This window comes from Miscanthus floridulus, chromosome 18, assembly GCF_019320115.1.
Source record: "Miscanthus floridulus cultivar M001 chromosome 18, ASM1932011v1, whole genome shotgun sequence".
NCBI lineage: Eukaryota > Viridiplantae > Streptophyta > Magnoliopsida > Poales > Poaceae > Miscanthus > Miscanthus floridulus.
Genome location: NC_089597.1, coordinates 120,571,854 through 120,591,977, shown reverse-complemented (window position 1 = coordinate 120,591,977; position 20,124 = coordinate 120,571,854). Strand labels below are relative to the sequence as shown.

Below are 20,124 nucleotides of genomic sequence, written 5' to 3'. Positions count from 1 at the left end.
CCTCGCTGACCTGTGGTCGCTGCTGCTCTGGTGGTGGTCTTTCTTTTCCCTGCCATCGTTGGTTTGCCTTGGCTCAACCACGGTGGGCGCCAATGTTGAAACTAGAGGTTTCAACCTGCGTGGCGAAGACCAAGGCCTCCGTCCGTCGGACGGCCGGCCTCGGGCGGAGGCTCGGGGTACGAGCAACAGGGGGGATAGTGGAGAGTAAGGGAACGGCACGAGAAGCTAAGGTTTCATTAATTCGTCCACCAACCACCTCCATGGTTACAAGTGTTCCCTATTTATAGGACTCAACTACCACATAACAGAATTTATTATAATGCCCCTCAACTGCTACAGTACATTCCTGGAATATTCTGCCGCTAGCCTCTTATTCGCGGGGCAGTCCTGCCACACCGTTTCTAAGCAATGGGCCTCCATGAGCGGTCGGCCCACTGTAGCTGGTCTTTGGCCCAAAGGCCTGGCCCCCCGGCGCCGGCCTTCATCCCCCACGGCACGCCGCTCCCTTGGCGGGCCTCCGCCGGACGGTCAGAGACGTTCTCCGCGGGTATCCGCCCGGCCGCGCGGGGGCCAGGGTTCTCGTCGCTGGCCTCCGCGTTCAGGGGCGCGCCGTTGCCTCGGAGAGTCCCCGCCGGAGCCTCCGCCCGGCCACTGGCCTCGGAGCCTTCGCCCTCAATGGCGCGCCGTCGCCTTGGAGGGTCCCCGCCGGTCCAGGCGAAGACATCATCTGTAGGTCTCCGCCCGGCCGCGCAGGAGCCATGCTGGCGCGTTTGCGCCCACCGCGAGCGCCCGCGCTTGAGTACCTGCGCACACTTGGGCAAAATCGTTTGTTTGGTTAGTTTAGAGATAAGGCTGCCTCCGCCCGTAATACCGGAGACGCCCGCCTGAGCGGTCGGCGGGATGCGTGCCTGGCCTTGGCGTAGTCCGTGATGACCCCTCGAGCATGGTCGGGAAATCTCCTAGTCAGCGCCCGGTCTCCGCCCCAAGACGCTCGAAGACGCCTTGGCGACACCCCGCTGCCAGGGGCCTTTGCCACCCGCCAAAAGCCATGTTACAACATGGTGCACCTGATATATACACTCCCCTGTTTTCTCATTTATTTTGTCCGCTTTATTTCGCCGCATTCATTTCTTGCAATAACATCTGCATAAATGGGCCTTCCTCTTACGACCCTAATTTACATATAATATACAGGTTATTGACAGATTTGTGGACCCATTGGTAGGACACCTCAAAAGCATGTTCTCTTACCGTAAATTCAGGATGGGGTTGCGAAATGAGGTTGATGAGATGTTAAGGGCAGAGAAGGAAGAGAATCCCATGAAAATAGTATATAGTTTTGGCATATCTCATGAACATCCTGGAAGCTTTATATTGTCATATATTAGGGGTCCGAGTCCACATCATGAGTATGTCGGATTATACCCAAAGGGCTTCAGATTCAGGAAGAGAGACTTTGACAACATTGACCGCCTTGTGTCCTATTCAAGGTTTTCATTTTCAGAAATTAAAATTTATCGGGAGTCACAGATAAAGAGGATAAACAGGATACATCGGAAATATCGGACCAAATTCAAATAAAATTTAATTTGAATTTAAGTAAATTTAAATAAATTTAAACAAAATTTGTACGAAAAGATAGATTTTTTCTTATCGGCACCTACGGATAAAGAGGATATATCGGAAATATCAGGAGATTTCGGCCGATATTGGAAACCATGGTCCTATTTCCAGAAGAATATTGACAAACCACCACCTGATGCTGGACCATCAATACAAAATGTTGCTGCAATGGTGCCTATGAAAAACTCAGCTTGTGGTTCTGGTGGTGGTGCTGGTGATGCAAATGATGGTTGGAGGAGAGATGGTAATTATAAGGATAGATCTTTATCTGGAACTGGAAGATCAGGTATATGCATTTTTAGATATGGTAATTTTTGAGATGCTTTGCATGGATTAGAATAATAATACTTTCACCCAGTAGAGCATTATTATTGTTCTCATGATTAGCTAGTGTCCGTTGAATGTAGTGTTGTCATATTTGTGGTGATCCCCATGACACTTTGTGCTTTGTGACTTAAAAGTCATATCTGAAATAGAAGTCATATTCATCTGATTTTATTTCTTATTTGAGTCTGAAATATTTCTTTGTGTTTTTCTTTCGGTTTTCTGTTAGTAGTTTGCTTTCCAGACTGTCAACATGTTGCTGTGTATTTTTTTACTAATATCTAGTCAATCTGAGTTTGATATAGCTGGTGACCAGATTTACCACTGTTCTCTCGACATTTGTTTGTGGTTTGACTAGTTACATTTGTTTAGACTTCAGAAGATCCTTTGAGATTTGTGAGCATTGTTTGTATGCCCTTGTTTTCTCTGAAATAGGAGGGAGGTTTGATTCAAGGAACAACTCTGGTGGTCATGGACAAGGACGTGGACGTGGTCAAGGTAACTTTGGCAGTGAAGATGGTGGTGGTGGCAACAGTGGAGGACTGACCAGTAACATTGGCAGCAGCCGAGGCAGACTGGGTACAGGCGGCAATAGTGGCTCCTCCTGCGGCGGTGTTGGTACTGGCGGAGGATCTGGAGGCAGGAATGCTGCTGGATAGGGTGCAGCTGGCGGTGACAGCAACCATAGCACTGGTGGCGGTGGAGGCGGCTGGGGATCAGCTGCAAGTCCTGCTGATGTTGCTGGTGTGGGGTGGCGTTAGTGTAGGAGGCTGGGGGGCCAGGTGGTGGTGGCTCTAACGACTCACGATGGGTCAGCGCCAAAAAGGTCGTGGTGGCGTTTGTGTACATATTGATACTGTTGGGATGGGAGAAAACTGCCACTTATCTGTAACTTGCTAGCCTTGTAGTTGTAGCTGCTGATGTTGCATCTTTGCTCCTCTGGCCCCGTTGTGAAACTTTTCGGCTTTTTTAGGGCTTATTTGATGCCCGTCCGTTGTGCTCGAGCGGTCCTGGCTGCCTGCATCTTTTGCATGCATTCTGGCATCTGTAGGCTGTAGGTGGGCTGATCACACGACCAAGTGAGCAGCCTAGAGCCCTAGATATCAAGTTCCACACTTATCGCGTGATAATGAATTGGTTGGACCAGATTGTTTCCAGTGCTAGGTCCTAACCTCCCAGAGGTGTCCACTCACTCTTGAGAGGCCTTTGCATTCGTAGCAACGTACTTCAAAAAGAAAAAGAAAATAGTTGGTTAGCTCGTGGTACTGTTAATGTATTTGTTCAGTGGGGAATGTTTTGCAAATTTTCTGTGATTCTTAGGCATGCAGTGTGGCACCAAACAATCTAACTTTTTTGCAAGAGTATTTAGTGATGGAGTAGCTACACCATGGATAACATACACTTTTCTCAAATACGCATGAGATCTGCGTATCATTGCATTTAAGATGAATAGAGTTTATGTTACAAGAATAGCCGACCAAGCCGGTGCTAGGAACAGACTACATTTTAACAAACACAACAACAAGCATCATAGCGTGACGCTGCTAACGCTCGGCCAACGCACGCATGCTAGCTGCTCCAGCTTCGATCCAGCGATCTGCCTATGATTTGAAGCATTTCAGTGACCGTAGTGGTGGACTCTCGGAAGCATCTTGCATTCCGTTTCCTTCCACACCTGCCAAGACACTAGTGCAAACAGAGTCAAACCCCTTACGCTGCTGTCCATTAGAAAGCTTTTGCAGCTTTGTCCACTAGCTTAGTGTTGATTGGGTTCCTTGGGGGAGTTGGAAGCCGAGCCAAGATGAAGTGCCAAAGTTCCCTGGTGAACGGACAAGAGGCGATGATGTGGTCGATCGTTTCCAGAGCTTGGTTGCAGAGGAATTAGCGATCTCTTGCGTCAAACCCATGGTGAATGCGCCGATCGGCTGTCCAGTGCCTGCGTTGCAGAGCCAACCAAAGGAAGATCTTGACTCTGAGCGGAGCCCAAGTCTTCCATATCAGCTGGTGACCTCGGAAAGTGATTGCACCAATATGAAGCATGGTGTATGCCGACTTTGCCGAGTAAGCACCAATATGAAGCATGGTGTATCCAGAGGGACAGGTATTCCTCAATGGCCGTTTGGGAGAGGCCGCCGGAGATAAATCTTTTTTTTTTTTTGGGGGGGGGGGGGGGGGGGGTCCTGTGTACATGTCACTGTATGTCCTGTGTACATGTCACTGTAAAGAGCTAAATCTTTTTTTTTGGGGGGGGGGGGGGGGGGGGGGTGATACAACTTAACAAGTTACTCCATACACAAGCATATGCATGCACTGAGGAGTGAGGATATGCTGTTCACTCTTCACTGGTACGGCCAATTTTACATTTTCTAGCAATCTTTCAGAACTATAAAGCTGCAGGAGTCCAACGACATACAGAAAAGAAAAAAAAAAGGAGAATCCCTAGATGGAGAGTCCTGAAACTATGATGTTTCAGTGCTGATTGACACTCTTAGTTTGACAGGGCAAGAGCAGCCTGCGATGGTCATTGCAATTTTCACACACACTGCACAAGTGCACATGTTGACATGCATGGTGTATGTTATAAGCAAGCTAAAATGTTCCGTAAATAGGTTAGTGTTGATCAACTTTGACCAAAGTAGAAGATAAATGGAAGCGTTCCAGTGATGGCAGAGCACAGCATGCTAGCTTTACATGTTGCAGCCTTCGTGTGGCAGGCACTGAATTTTGGTGCTGAATTTGGCTGAATTTTAACAGTGAATTTTGGTACTAAATTTTGACAAAATTCAGCGTCTTGTCGCACTAAAATTATGCTATTTCAATATTGTTAAATATTCAGGATGGAGCAACAGCAAAAGCAAAAGTTGACACCGTATCTTGGAGCGCTCCAACAGCGGAGATCCCATCAGGCCAATCGGTCCACCTCTAATAGCATCCTGCGACATGGTACCGCTTGAGATGTAAAAGTTGATAACTCCATGTACCTTGTTATGCTCTCTGTTCGCCTGGCAACTAGCGTAGGACTTGAGGGTAGAGTCAATGCAGACTAATAGAAACGTTGGTAGTGACATGCCACGTAGCTAGAGAAGCTAAAAGAAGAGTGCTTTTTGCCAACTCCAATTTCTCTCTCTCTAGGAGAGACTCCCCGATGTCCAGAACTCCAGATCTGTCAAGTGTCAATAGGTCTTAAGCATTTGGCTTGGCCACAATGCGTGTTTCGATTGGACTTTTCACCTTGTCATTTGTCAAAGCAAGCATATTACCTCTGCAAGCTACTCTGCAGAGTCACTCGCCCACTGCTCAGTTATTTCGACAGTGACGGTAACGCGGACGACCGTCTATTGCGTTACAAAACCATGTACAGTCTCTAAATTTGTTAAAGGGATCTCACTTAGGCTCATAAATTTAATAAACTAGGCGGTACCCGCGCTTCGCCGCGGGTAGGCTAAGCTCTAGTTTAAGTTCCGTATTGAAGGCAAAGATGAGATAAAATTCAAATGTCAACCTTGAATGTACAGATAAGTAGAAAACCCGCATTGACCTGTCCGTAGATTACATTTCTAAATGTGTTGTAGATCCAACAACATGAAAGTGCTGAAACAGACCCTATCTTTTACCGCGAGGCATTCTCCTTTTCTCCCCCCTTTCTTTTTTAAGCCAAACGCTTGTACTACCTGAAACTGCACATGTATGGTAGGATTGCTATTAGTTTGGCATAAGCACCTGTCATTGATTTGTCAGTGTATAGTTTGAAAATGGCACTCTAGTTCGGACTGAAATGCAAGGAAACAGTCGAATCCGTTTTGGAATAAACCAAAAAATCCTCAAGAAAGCAGAACATGTAACACATGGCAGCATAGAAAGCAACCAAGGTGTCTGTCTTGCACATACCTGAAATATGATGTATCCCAATAAAAACTTTATTGCCAAGCAAGCAGAGAACGACCAAGTTCCTAAAGACAGAAAGAAGTAGATATGGAAAATATTTGGAAAAAACCATAAGGTAGATGAGATCTTATTTACATTATAACCGATAACCGGTATGATTAACTTAGCTATGAAGAGAATAAACAGGGACTGAGATATAAGATGGGCTAAAACATTTCAGTTAGCCATCATAGAATTGGTCGCTAAATACCTTTCAGGAGGCACCTATAAATTAAGTAACATAATTCAGGTATGCGAGGCACGCACAGTACATTCTGCATACTAAAACTTCATCGGGGACCAAAACTGCACCTCTTTTTTAGGAATGGATTAGGACCTGCACCTGTTACCGACATTGGCGGATTTTAGTAATGTTTATGAAAAGATTAACACTACTGCAAGCTCTAATGCATGTTTGATAGTATAGTATATAACTAACTAAAGAGTCAGAGAAGGAAGTGGTCACTGAAGAGCAGACCTTTAAATTGTTGCCACTGCTATCATCATGGAAGCGGTCACTGAGACTAAATCTGCAAGTACATAAACAGACCGGTCTATTTAGGAGCCTTTCTTTGCATATAAGGATATGACGGAGGATCATATCAACACATGTGAGCAGGTCCTGTAAAGCCTATATGACGATTACATTTGGGTTATTTAGAAACTACACAAAAAGCATAGCACATGGATATAAATTTAGATTATGAAAACTTGAAACCTCAGAGCAACTTCTTATTCAGATCAGCCATGAGAGCTGTATCATAGTTGCTGTGGATATATCTTCATTCAGGTAGAGAAAAATTGGTGCTAATGCAGCTATCTGACGTTTCTCAGTTGTCAGTATCATTGAGGGAAACGAAACTTGTCAGCTAATAAAAAGGTTAAATCAAACATAATGAGGTACGTCCCTGATGTGTGAATGCAGATATGGTAGTATGAAACCAAAAAAACACATCATCACCAAAGCACAGGAGGCGTACAGTAGGAAGAGGATGCAGTGATTGCGTGAGGTCTGACCTGGGCGAAAATGGTGGCTAGGGTTTCCTCGACAACAGGCGCACACTCCATCTACAAATCGACGTCAACATCGAAGGGGAGCGCACACTTAATCCTGCAAGTAAGATAGATAAAGCAACCGTTAAAACTGTACCAGAATAAATGGATAAAAGCAAATTTGGTTTATGAAATTAACAGAATATACTTTGATAACCTGGGATTAATGCAGGTACACTTGATGCCATCTATAAATATTAGGTAATCTGGATAGCAACAGAAGCATAAGAAGCTAGGGCAATGCCTTAACATATCTGTAACGATCATATGGACGAAACACATATGAAAGAAGCAGTGCAATTTATTTACATCATGTATCCCCAGTAAAACATCGAACAGGTTACCAAATGAAGCATGAATGATGTTGGGGGTTCCAGATGAGATTACTACGGAGAAGAGAATGTTAAATGAAAATCTGGGAACAAAATTATACAAACTCAGAAGTGGAGGTGACCATGTGGAACTTAAACTAAACCGCACAGAACCATGCTTCAAAAGTCCAGTGCATCATAGAAGGTAAATAGAGAATATATACACCACAACTGTGATATGCTAGATAGATATACAGTGGGCCCTATATGTTCTGGGAACTACATTTCCATCTGGGAAGCAGAGGCCTGGAACTAAATGGGGGCTGTACCAAAGGCATGGTGTGGTAGGTACCTACAAACACATATAGGGGAAAAAGGTGAGAAAAGAAGGCAAGTCAATTATTTAATTTGAGGCGCATTGCAAGAAGCCTGATGATTTTTGCACATAGCATAGGCAATGGAACCCGAAAAGATGATATAATATATGCTAAGAGCGCACATAATTTGATGAAGACAACCTTATATCAATGTCGGCATGCATTTGTTAATGCAATCTTATTTGTACAAACAATGTCTAACAGAGTAGTGTCATAATGTTGTCTGTGCGTGGTTAGAGTACCTTGGTCTTTTTTGGTGTAGGATGGTTACTGCTGTTGTGGCAATTCAGTAAAAATCTCCTTATAAACCACATTGTGGGTGATGTCGCTTTGTTCAGGAGAGTCATTTTCAATCAGAACACGTAAGCCGTCAGGTGATGTCACTCTTGAGAAAGCTACATATAGCTGTCCATGTGAGAAAACTGGAGTGGGTAAATAGACGCCAACCTTACTGAGTGTCTGCCCTTGACTTTTATTGATGGTTATTGCATATGAAACTCGAACTGGGAATTGACGACGCTTTATCTTAAAGGGCCACCTTTGGCCAACTGAAGTGGCTACTATCCTTGGTATGTAAGCCTTGCATCCCCTAGCCTTTCCTGTGATTATGACTCCTTCGATTACACGACGTGTCAGCTGGGTTACTATGAGCCTTGTTCCATTGCAAAGACCTTTTGATGCATTGAGGTTACGCAGCAACATTATTGGCACTCCTATTTTTAGTCGGTGGTGGTGGTCTGGCAAACCACTTAATCGCAATGTATTAAGAAATTCAGTAGGATAAAGGGCTTCAAGTGTGGCACGGTTGTTTGTATCATCATCAATTGTGTCTGAGCTATAGTAAGACATCTCCTCTGTAGTCAGCTTCGCAATCATGTGCAAGTTGATTTCAGCAGCTATTTCATTGGTTGGTGCTAGAATTGCTCGTTCACAAAGGTAGGCAGCTGGTTCTGAGCTGTCTGAGGTATCATACACAAACGAAATTAAGCCTTCAAGGTTTCTGAATTCCAATGGCAAGAGTAGGTACTCTGGAATTGTAATCCAAGAAGCATCAGTCTGGTCAATAGGAGAAGAAGAAGGTACTGTTCCTTCACCTACCTGGAGCAACCATGTTGCAAATTCTTGGAGTTTCTGCCACTGAGGCTCAGATAAAGATGGAGACCGAAGCCTCATATTTTCTGTGAGGCGCATAATTTTACAGCGCTGCCATAGATGAGATCGTGTGATGGATGCAGATAAAATCTCATTCTTCTTGGCATTCGGTAACACCGGAAGTGTCTGCCTAAAATCTCTTCCAAGCACAACTGTGATGCCTCCAAACTGTTTACTGGAAAGTGCTGGATCTTTAGATGACATGATGTCTTTCAATGTTCGATCAAGGGCCTCAAAGCAGTGTCTATGATTTACTGGGGCCTCATCCCATATTATTAAAGATGTTTCTTGCAGTAACTGAGCTAGATGAGTGTTCTTAATCGGACAAACTGAATGCTCAGTCCAATGGAATTTTAAACCGTGAATGAGGTGTGCGGCCACCTGGAAGTAACAGAGATGCTATTCCAGATGAGGCCACAGCCAAAGCTATTTTTCCTTTGGATCTTATGCTATTCAGTAATGTATTCCAAAGGAATGTTTTTCTTGTGCCACCAAACCCATAGATAAAGAATGTCTGGCCGGTGTCATTGTGTACAGAACAAAGAATAGCATCATATATGTGTTTCTGGTTCAGATTTAACTTACTCTGCTGCTCTGCTGCCTCTGCTGATATGATGGCAAGATCATATGCTTGTTCCTCCATTAGAAGATTGTTGGCAAATACTGATGTGACTACCTTATTTGGTGGAGGTAGATGGAAATGATGTAAGCTATGACCAGAATCCATAAGAAGCTTTTCTATCTCAGCAAGAACATAGGATCTGACATATTCCACTGAAGAGGCTGTAGGTAAATTGACCTGGCCGGTGGCACGATTAATGTGGTACAGAGCATCTTGACCCATCACGGCCACATGTTCTTCAAATAAATCAAGGGGGTTTGTAACATGATAGAAAAGAAGAAGTGTCACAAACAGCTCACGAAGCTGATAGGGAAGAGCCCAGTGAGCTGCATCATTGATTGCATATGACCATTCACGATCGTCACCAAGAAGACCCAAGGCATGGCATGCAGCCTGAAATATTGGGTATCTGTGTCCCTCAATAGTTCGAAGATCACTATAGGATTTGGCTCCTTTCATAATGTGCAATAACATGCGGAGGTAATAGGCATCTCCCTGGTTAGGGCCAACATTTGCTAATCTCCCAATTTTCTTGCGATTATTTTGTCGTGGAGCCCAAAACTGTTTGTCCCCATGCCAAGTAAAATATTCAGGGAACTCAGCATACGTGTATTGAGCAGCCTGAGGAAATGTTCTATTTGTAACAAACCAAGCTGTAAGTTTTGTCTTGCTATTCCTTGGATTTTCCAAGACCTGTTCTAAATAGTCATCTTCTGTGAACACAACGTTATTTTCAAATGGCATATGGACTTGAAGGCGTTCAACAGGTGGGGTAGTGTAGTGAATGTCAAATTGAAATAGACGCCAAGCCACCTCATTTGGAGCTATACATCTACATTCCAGGTAGGCTCGTATCTCATCATTTTTTTTTGGCAGCTGACTCTTTGGATGGATGCTTACGCTGAAGGCCCACCCTTGCACAGTCAAATCCTTTAGCAAGGTACTTGAATAGATATTTTTCCATTCCATCACGGTTAACCCTCTCGACATTTATGTGGGCTTGATACTTGACCAATAAGTCAACATTGTGGGGAACAACAAAACTATTATCAAGATGGATGCCATTCTTTGCTACAGTAATCCCATTGTTTGGTCGGGCACATCGAACATGGCCATTTTTTAAGATTGATGTCTTTTCACAGTACTCTTTAGGGTAGTGCTTGGAACATTGACCATCAAGCATGCATGAACATTTTGGGTTAGCAGCACCACAAGGACCATGGATCATAAATGTCTTGACAGCTTCATACCCAATTGGATCAATAGACGGATTTGGTAGCTACGCTGATATGAGTCTATCAACATCAGAAGCTGTTAGAGGGCCATTCTTGTCTAACCATACTATAATATGAACATGTGGGAGGCCTTGTTTCTGGAATTCAATAGTGTACACAACTGCAAGAAAATGTAAGCGTGAGGCACACTGGCTATATAATGAGCATTGGTATGGAAAGACATGGAGGCACATTATACCTGCAAGGACGGGGCCAAAAAATTTCTTCTTTATAATGTCATCAATAAAAAGCTGTAGTTTAATGTGAAATACTCGGTCAACAATATCAGGTCTATCACTGGGGTGCTGTCCTGGGATGGATGCCAAAGCCTCTGTTACCTCTGACCATAAGGGGTTTGATGTGAAAGTGATGAATAAATCTGGGCAACCATACTTCCGACAAAGAGCAACAGAGTCGAGGTAAATTTTGGTATAAATATCGTGGCCCTCCAATAAAAGAGGAAGGCAGGATGGCTCTTTGCCCAGCATCTAATGCCTTGGTAATGCCCGTGTTTACACTTTGCTGGATTTCCTTGAATGAGGCTGATCTATATTTCTGCTGAAACGATGGGGTCCTGTAGTGGCTTAACCGAGTTTCTTCCACACAACAATATGCATCGACCAGATAAGCCTGTGTCCCTCTTTTACATCGCATTGGTGTGTTGAAGTCATCAATCCTATCATGCAATCTGTAAGCATAATATTCAACCCTGGTAGCACATTTCCGCTTAATAGCTCCTGATCGACGACATGGCCTATAATAATTTTTTTCATGATACCCGTCTTCCCCATAAGGAAAGAGAATCGGATATTGCATCGCCATGAACTTGCAGTGATTTTCTTCAACTCTCTGCAACTGGCCGGAGCGATCCTGTACCACTAAATCACGGCCACCGTCACTCTCACCTATATCACCAATGCGATAATCCAAAAACCTCAGAGGCCACAGGAGCGCTGAATATGTCACCATGCTTGTCAGGCTCACCAAACAGCCTTATGATATACCTGTCATCAATGTCTCCAGATATTCTATCTCGAGCTGTCCTAAACAACTGGACAATTGGATTATGAGTGTCAAACATATGTATAAGTGAGACAACAATATCTTGATTGGGTTGAAAACCACTCGTTGTATAGGTGCCAACATTCATCCTGTTCCTGATTTCATTGTCAGTGTCAAATATATACAGCTGAGCATATTCAGGTCGATTTCCGTCACTTGGCATGAGCGATCCAATCCGATGGCAGAGCTGTCCGCTTATCTTGAAGACATACGGTCCATGACCATCATTGATAGAATCAATCACACGAGCACCCATAGATGTGAAGGCAAACATAGAATTGTAGTACCTGATGTTTTCAAAGAAATGGCCTGATACTGATCTATTCATTCCCGTAATAAGCCCATGCAAAGGTTCAGGAGGTGGTCTATATGGAGGTAAGATGAGGCTCCCCTCTTTGCAGCACCTATTGTATATTGGCGAAGATGGTTGTCGGTCCCACTTTACTCGTTCTTCATACCAAAATAGTGCTCCACAATGGCGGCATGCGTGGGAGGGTGGCCCAAGTGTGAGAGGAGAGAAAATAGTTCCTATAATAACAACGAAAAAGAAGGAAGGATATGAGATCATGGATGTAGCTATAATGAAGGCACAAATATATAATGTGGCCAGCATTATGAGCGAGCCTTTTGATACGTTGTCACATTGACAAATACCACGTAGAATAGCATGGCTCATAGCCACTGAGAATAGCATAGAGCACAGCCATTGAGAAGGGCATTTCGAATCCGAACGACTTTGCATGTGTCGTTTTTTTCTTTCCCATGACTTTCAATGTTTCAGAACACACAGCCTGTTTTGCATGAGCTGTCAGGGCATCATGATCAACACAAGCAGAACAATATTTAAGAGCACAGCCATTGAGCAGAACAATATGTATGAAGAAAAGGAGGAAACGCATTGACGATATACTTACGTTGATGGGTCGTAGAGGGGGGCAGCATGGTTTGAAGGTCTGATGATGAGCCTACATTTTTTTGCACAAATTTAGTAAGGAAAAGAAGGATCTTATGTAGTGGCCGGTCTGTAGGGGGGCTGTAAAAGTGTATGGATACAACTTACATTGCTGTGAGCTGGAGGGTGCATCAGCCATATGTTCCGTGCATGAATGGGCATGAATAACATGTAGGCGTGGTAGCTCTGATTAGGGGCATAAATAGCAATGCAGATAGTGTGAATGTGATAGGAAAGGGAAGTAAAAGAAAACAAAAGAAGATACCATGGTCACAATAAGAAACATGCACATGATGGTTTTCATAGCACATCCATTAGGGCTACTGGTTTACAATCAGGACGTACGAAACAGAGCAAGCAAAACAGAAGGGGAGAGATTAAATGAAAGAAAATAGGTAACTGATAGTACCAGTAGGCTGAGCAGGTAGGCGACGACGTGTAGAGCGTTTCGATGGAACATGAAAACTCGTGGGGAAGTCCTCAGGAAGCTCCATATTGACTCCAGTAACTGTGGCACCAACTGTTTGAGAAACAATAGCCTCCGTAAAGGAGAAAAAAAAGCGAAGGAAAGTAGTTTTATATAATCGAAACAGAAGAACTACACAGGCAGTGCAGTTTCGGACAAATAGGGCCTGTTTGGCAGGGCTCTGGAGCTGAACTCCAGCAACTCCAGCCAATTTTCCAGCCAAACACCCTAACTCCAAAACTCCATGGAGCTGCCAACTCCATGAAGCTGTAGTGCAAATGGAGATGGAGTTTTGGAGCATCTCTTTTGTAGCTCCGACTCTACCTAGAGCTCCGACTCCACCTAGAGCTGGCTCCACTGGAGTTCTGGAGTGGAGCAGCTCCACCCAGAGTTGGAGCCATGCCAAACAGGCCATAATAACATGTACTGACCTGGAGCTGAGGAAGCCGCGAAAAGCCGGCGCCGTTTACGGCGCGCATTACATGGTAATGTCTCTGCAGGAGGTAGCAGCACGGCATCGTCGAACATTGGATCATGTATGCCATGTCGATCACGTAGCGAGCTATCTGGTACAAATAAGACCATGGTTACCTGTCCGTGAAGACCATAAGCAAGATGCGGCTACAGATGTAAAGTCGAGCCGAGCAACTATAGGTACAAACTCAGTAGTGAGCAGAGCTGGCCCAAAGAACGGGCACCAAGAAGAATCGGAACAACGCCATGGGAAGCACATGTAGACATCTGGGAAACAACTAACCAGGAGGCGAATCGCCCAGGGGCGGCAGAGTGGCGGGCCGGGACGCCAGCCCCGGCATCGGTGGCACCCTCTCGGACGCCTGCAGTTGTGTTGGCCGCACGGGCGCGGACCCGGCTCGCCCTCCACCATCAGACGAGCGAGGGCGCAGGAGCCGCCGGGGCGCTGGGCGATGCCAGGATGAGGAGTCGAGGAGGGTCGCACAGTAGCAGGGATGAGCGGGGAAGAGGGAGGCTGCGATGGAGAGGAGAGCGTGTGGCAGCGGCGTGCGGCGGCTGCGTCACGGGGGACGAGGAGAGCGCGCGGGGAAGAGGGAGACGGCGGCGGCGGCGGTCGTAGCAACGGGCTGGCCGAGGTTCCTGCGTTTTTTTTTGTTTCCTCTTTTTTTTTTTTCTTTGAGCCAGCTGTGGTTCGTTAGATGGACGGAAATTTCTGGGAGGACAGCAAGGCGGACGGACGGCTGGTATGCGGATGCCGAACGATGCACGGCTGGGATGGGTACCTGTTGATACAACAGGCCCCTCTGGTACAGCTTATAAGCTATTTATAGCCAAAATAAGCTAAAATCAACAGTTAAATACTACGTTTTTCAGCAGTTTATTCTGGTCATACTTATTCCCACAACCCCATTTGTACTTAAAAAAAAAGCAGAAGCTGAATTAGACCAGCTTATTTTATCCACCGCTTTTACTCTATTTGTACAGCTTATTTAGGAAGCGCTTCTCAGATAAACTGTACAAAACATGGCTAAATCGTGTGGGAGGACAGCAAGGCGGACTGATGGCTGGTATGCGGATGTCGAATGATGGACGGCTGGGATGGGGTACCTGTTGATACAAACCGTGTAACAGTAATCTGCTTGGCCTAGAAACTATAGATCTTACATGATATGATATGATATGACATGATATGATATGATATGATGATTTAGGGATCTCTAATATGGTCCATAAATGGACTTACTGGTGCATCATTGTCTAATAAATTTAAGGATGTACGGTCTATTACTTAACAAGTTTAGATAAAAAAAATTGGTAATGCTTTGGACGCTTCACTTCGCTCGCTCCCGCACCCAATCCCTCGCTTCCTGCTCTCTCCCGCGCTCGCGCCCCGCATCTACCCCGACGCGCGGCTATGGCTGCCTCCCTGGGCGGCTACGGTGCGCTCCCACACCCCAGCGTCCTCCCCCCCCACCCCTGGTGTCCTCACCCACTAAAAGAGCCCAACGCTCGCGGATTCGATGGCCCCCTCCCCCACCCCGTCGAGATCCATGGAGGTGGCGCGACAGTGTTGCAGGGGAGTGGGCGGCTCTGCCCCATCTTGGCGCGGCGCCCTCCCCACCCCTGGCGGCGCCCTCTCTCACCCTGGTGACCGAGCTCCCCCCACCCCGGCGCCCGGAATCGACTGGCACGCATTTCCCTCCCATATGTTGCATATTAATGTTTAAGTGTCTCAGACGTTTCAGGTGTATGTTGCATTTGTTTTATATGGATGTTGCAAAAAGTAGATCGGGGAATGTTGCTTATGTCGTAATTGTGTTTAGAGTCATGTTGCAATCGAGTGTTTCAGATGTTTCACCGGTATGTTTCATCTGTGCTTTCCGAACACATGTTGCAAGTGTGTTTATCTGAATATTGCATATGTTTGACACATACATACGTTGTATGTGTTTTTATTTCGATGTTTGCGTATGTTTGCAATGGTTTTCAAGTGTTTTTCAGGTGTTTCAGAAGCATGTTTCAAGTGTTCAACTGCATTCAGACGTATGTTGCAACTGGTGTATTTGGATGTTTCAAAAGTAGATCGGGTGTTGCATCTCTCCTCCCCACCTTCTGCTGCATCATCTCTCCCGTGCGCCGCCAGGGTATCCATACGACGCCACGGTCGGGTCCTTCTAAATCGGAGGCGTCACTGCGCCCTTCCCCTCTCGTCGCTCGGGCAGCGCGGGCCCCGCGTGGAGCGCAAAATGGAGTGTAGCGTGCGGGCGTCCGTCCAATCGTCCGCACGCTAGCACTTCCGAAAAAAATACGGTTCCAAAGTTTAACAATTAAAAAAATACATTTTTAAATTTAATGACCTAAGTGACACCTCTTAACAAGTTCAGGGGTCTTCGTAACAAGCTAGGCTAGAGAAATGTGAAGATCTAGCGGAGGTAAGCAAAATGTTATTTACTACACGAATTAGCGCTGTTCGTGCTGGACCTATGAATCTAAGTATGGAGACTCTATACTTACTTTTTTTTCTCGATACAAGATGAATAGTACCATTGTATTAAAAAAAGATTGTTTCATAACAAGTAGCACGAGTGTGTAGACCTTAAGCTCGGAGGCTATTACATTACCTTCGCTGGTCTGAAACTGGCTGAAAAACACTGTTCCGACTGTATTGTTGTAAGAGAAAAATATTGTTACAGCTGAAAAAAGAAGTCAAATCAGCCAAATATAGAGTAAGCCGAAGATGACCCCGTGTACATCTGACACAAACGGGTTGTTGAATTGGTTAGATGACTCTAGCTGTATTCTTAGGTTCTAACATTCCATCGAAGTGAAAGGTGTTTGTTCTTGTGTTTTTCACCTTCAGGACCGTTTCCATAGCGACGAATCTCAACGAAGCTACCAGATTTCTTTTCACCGATCGGCTTCATCGATGACACATGTACGTGAGACTTCGCTCCAAAGGTGTAACCTTCAGTCATATTTTTTTTACTTTGACTAGCACGCCTCTTTTTTTATATAAATAAAGTAAAACAGTTCTGGCTTAGAACAAGTCAGATAGACTTTATTTGTGAACGGAAGAAAATACTCCCTTCATATCTAAATAAATCAATTTCTAGAGTTTGACTGTATTCATAGAAAAAATACAGATATTTGTGATACCAAATAAATGTATTATGAAAATATGTTTATGATGTATCTAATGATCTAATTAGGTGATCAGACATAAAAAAGTTTGACTTCAGATAACTGTAGGAATTAATTTATTTAGGGACAAAAAGAGTAGTAAATATTCCTCTTTTTCTAAATTATAAGACGTTCTGATTTTTTTAAGATAAATTTTGCTAGATATATAGTAAAGTAGTTAATGTACTTAGGAAAGTCAAAATGTCTTATAGTTTGGAATGGAAGGTGTATTATACTTGAAAATCTATTCTTTTTTTTAGAAAGGACAGCAAAAGCTTTGCCGCAATTTATATTAGAAGAAGAAAATCTATTCAGTTGTTGAAAATAATCTCTTCTGATAGAATAAATATCAATAAATACTCCTTAAAAGTGGTGCAGCAAAAGAAAAGAAATTATCAAACAGATGGAACAGAAAGATGTGTGCTAGTTTCTCATTTCCTCTCTTTTGACTTTTTTTAAAGAAAAAAAGAAAAGGAATTGAGCTCGGTGATCCTTTGTGGTCATGGATGACGCAGACGAAGCTCACAGGAACAAGCCAGGGAGACAGGAGGAGGCAAATTTTCAGCAGCCAAGCAAAGCAACCACTGACCCGGTGACCCCTATATCTACCTCGCATAGGGGCATGGCCTTCCATCTGGCATCTGCTGATCTGCGTCAGTCCAATTCTCATCCAGTGCCTGCCGGCTGCCGCAAGCTCGAATTGGCGGCCGCCATGGCCGTGGTGCCGGACCAGCAGCAGCCGCCTGCAGGGGCAGGGTCTTCCTCGCCGTCTCCTCGCCTCCGCGTCCACGACACCACCCTCGTGCCGCCGTCTCCGTCACCGCCGGAGACCTCGCTCCCGCTCACCTTTTTCGACGTCTTCTGGCTGCACTCCACGCCCGTCGAGCGCCTCTTCCTCTACCGCCTCGGCCCCGACGCTGACGTCGCCGCCATCATTTCCAACCTCCGGGACTCCTTGCACCAGGCCGTCCGCGCATTCTACCCGCTCGCCGGCCACGTCCGCCTCACCCCCGGCACGTCCGACCACTACGAGCTGCACTACCGCCCGGGTGACGCCGTCACCTTCACGGTCACCGAGTGCGACGACGACGACGCGGACGCGCACTTCGACGGCCTCGCCACCGACGAGCCCCGGGAGGTTGCCAAGATCGCCACGCTCGTTCCGCCGCTGCCGGAGGGCGGCGGGCTGTTCGCCGTTCAGGCCACGTTCCTTCCCGCGCGCCGCGGCCTCGCCATCGGCGTCACCGTGCACCACGCCGCCTGCGACGGCTCGGGCTCCACGCACTTCCTGCACACCTGGGCGGCCGCCTGCAGAGGCGGCGCCGAACCGCCGCCGCCGCCTCCTGTGATCGACCGGACTCTCCTCGCCGACCCAAGGCGCCTGTACGACATCTTCGTCCAAACGGCGCCGAGCACGGAAGAGTGTGAGATGGCCGAGATGTCCGCCGACCAGCTCTTCGCCACGTTCGCGCTGTCCAAGGACGACCTGAAGCACATCAAAGACGTCGTGGCCGACGAGGCCGCGAGGCGCGGCGTCGCGCCGCCCCGGTGCTCCTCTCTGGTTGCCACCTTCGGCCTCGTCTGGTCGTGCTACCAGCGAGCCAAGGAGGGCAGCGGCGCCGGCGCCGGAGAGGGCCCGGTGACCTGCATGGGCTTAACCGTCGACCATCGCTCGCGGATGAAGCCTCCCCTGCCGGACAAGTACTTCGGCAACTGCGTCGGCCCAGCGTTCGCGCTGGCACCAACGGGCGAGGTGGCCGCGGCCGGCGCTGGCGGGCTCTTCAGCGCGTGCGCCGCCGTCGCCTCCTCCATCGATGAAGCTGTACGCGACATCGGGACGTCAAGCATGGCGGCGTGGATGGACCGCATCAGGGAGGTACTCCCGATGGGTTTACTGACCGTGGCCGGCTCGCCGAGGTTCCGCGTCTACGACCTGGACTTCGGATTCGGCCGGCCGGCGAAGGTGGACGTCGTGTCCGTGGCGAGGACCGGCGCAATGGCGGTGGCGGAGAGCCGGGGTGGCGACGGCGGGATAGAGGTGGGGATCTCTCTGCAGCCGGCTGCCATGGAGATGTACAGGAAGTGCTTCGCGGATGCTATGGCGTGGCTCCACCAGAGGACATGAGAGCGACACAATTCATCAATCTAATAAATCTGCACAAACTGGTCTTTTTACGGAAATCATGTGATGAAAAAATAATTTTGTAATAAAATTGCCATCGCAAAAAAAATAGTGTTACAAAAGTAATTAATGCATTGATATCTGTTGATATGCAAGTGTTGTATAAATGTGTTACTTTTCAATAGTTACTTTCTACCTTCTAAATGGTAAGTGTTTTGTTCTCTCTATAAATTTGGAATCTTTACTATATACGTTGATATCTAGCTGTATAGTAAAATCCATAATCTAGAAAAGGCAAAACAACTAACAATTTTAAATAATAGAGAGAGTACATTAAAGTAAAAGAAAATTCCTATATAGCCTCCTAAAAACTATGGCTTCCTTGTATGGCCTTTTTTTTTCCTATAAGGCCTAAAATTATTTTGCCTTACTTGTATTAACGGTGTTAAGTGAGGGGTAAGACGAAAAAAGATTAAAGTGCCGCAGAGTTTAGTTTCTCTCTTTTAGATTTCGAGTAATATTGTGCATGGTTTAGACTGTTTATAATTGCGTAATTTTTCCCAAAAGTAATATATTTTAATTTTATGCAATTATAAATTTATGCAATTCTAAACACTTTAAACCATGCGTAATATTACTCCAAATCTAAAACAGACAAACTAAACTCTACACCTGAATCTTTTTCCGCTATGGCTGAAATTGACGGAAGGCCACATAAGTAAGACAAATTCGTTTTCGGGCCTTATAGGTAACTTCATAAGAAAAAGGTCCATGCAAGAAAGCCAAAATTTTTAAATGCCATACAAGTAATTCTCTCTTAAAGTAATGTGCTCATGTTGAGTGGGTTGCATGGACTTGTTTTGAATCAACTTATGGACGCTGTCTCTTATATGGTTGGTTTGTTGGTTGTTCATATATACCCTTATTACTTAAGGCGGAACATGGTCGGTGATGGGCTCAAATTAGATTTGAGTTATTGGGGAACTGAGATCTTATTAGTCAACAGGATACTCAGGACAAAGAACACTGCACAAGAGAATTATCTATACACGAGTTTATTGGTGACTCGCACTACGTGAAAATGGTTTGTAACCGGACAAATTTTTTATTGGGGCGGTTAATGATGGAGCCGTCCCTACAGTGAAGTGCTTAAGACCCACGAGACCAGCCGCCCCTACAAATCAAACAGTAGGGGCGGCTAGTGATAC

General features: G+C 45.8%; 1 protein-coding gene and 3 pseudogenes across 1 annotated transcript; 2 read left to right on the top strand and 2 right to left on the bottom strand.

Moving 5' to 3' along the window:
- LOC136524494 (transcription elongation factor SPT6 homolog) overlaps positions 1–2,708 on the top strand; it is a 35,577-nt pseudogene extending 32,869 nt beyond the window's left edge.
- A 2,717-nt stretch (positions 2,709–5,425) lies between these two features.
- On the bottom strand, positions 5,426–10,376 carry LOC136521340 (uncharacterized; annotated as a pseudogene).
- Positions 10,377–10,625: 249 nt separating this feature from the next.
- On the bottom strand, positions 10,626–14,273 carry LOC136519455 (uncharacterized; annotated as a pseudogene).
- A 3,171-nt stretch (positions 14,274–17,444) lies between these two features.
- Positions 17,445–19,126, top strand: LOC136522646 (malonyl-CoA:anthocyanidin 5-O-glucoside-6''-O-malonyltransferase-like). Its single transcript, XM_066516458.1, has one exon. It carries the CDS (start codon positions 17,507–17,509, stop codon positions 18,917–18,919), a length of 1,413 nt encoding a protein of 470 aa, XP_066372555.1. The 5' UTR covers positions 17,445–17,506; the 3' UTR covers positions 18,920–19,126.
- Positions 19,127–20,124: the final 998 nt, after the last annotated feature.

What these genes read in the sequence shown, in the direction of transcription:
- LOC136522646 (XM_066516458.1), top strand. Translation starts at nt 17,507, where the DNA reads ATGGCCGTGGTGCCGGACCAGCAGCAGCCGCCTGCAGGGGCAGGGTCT.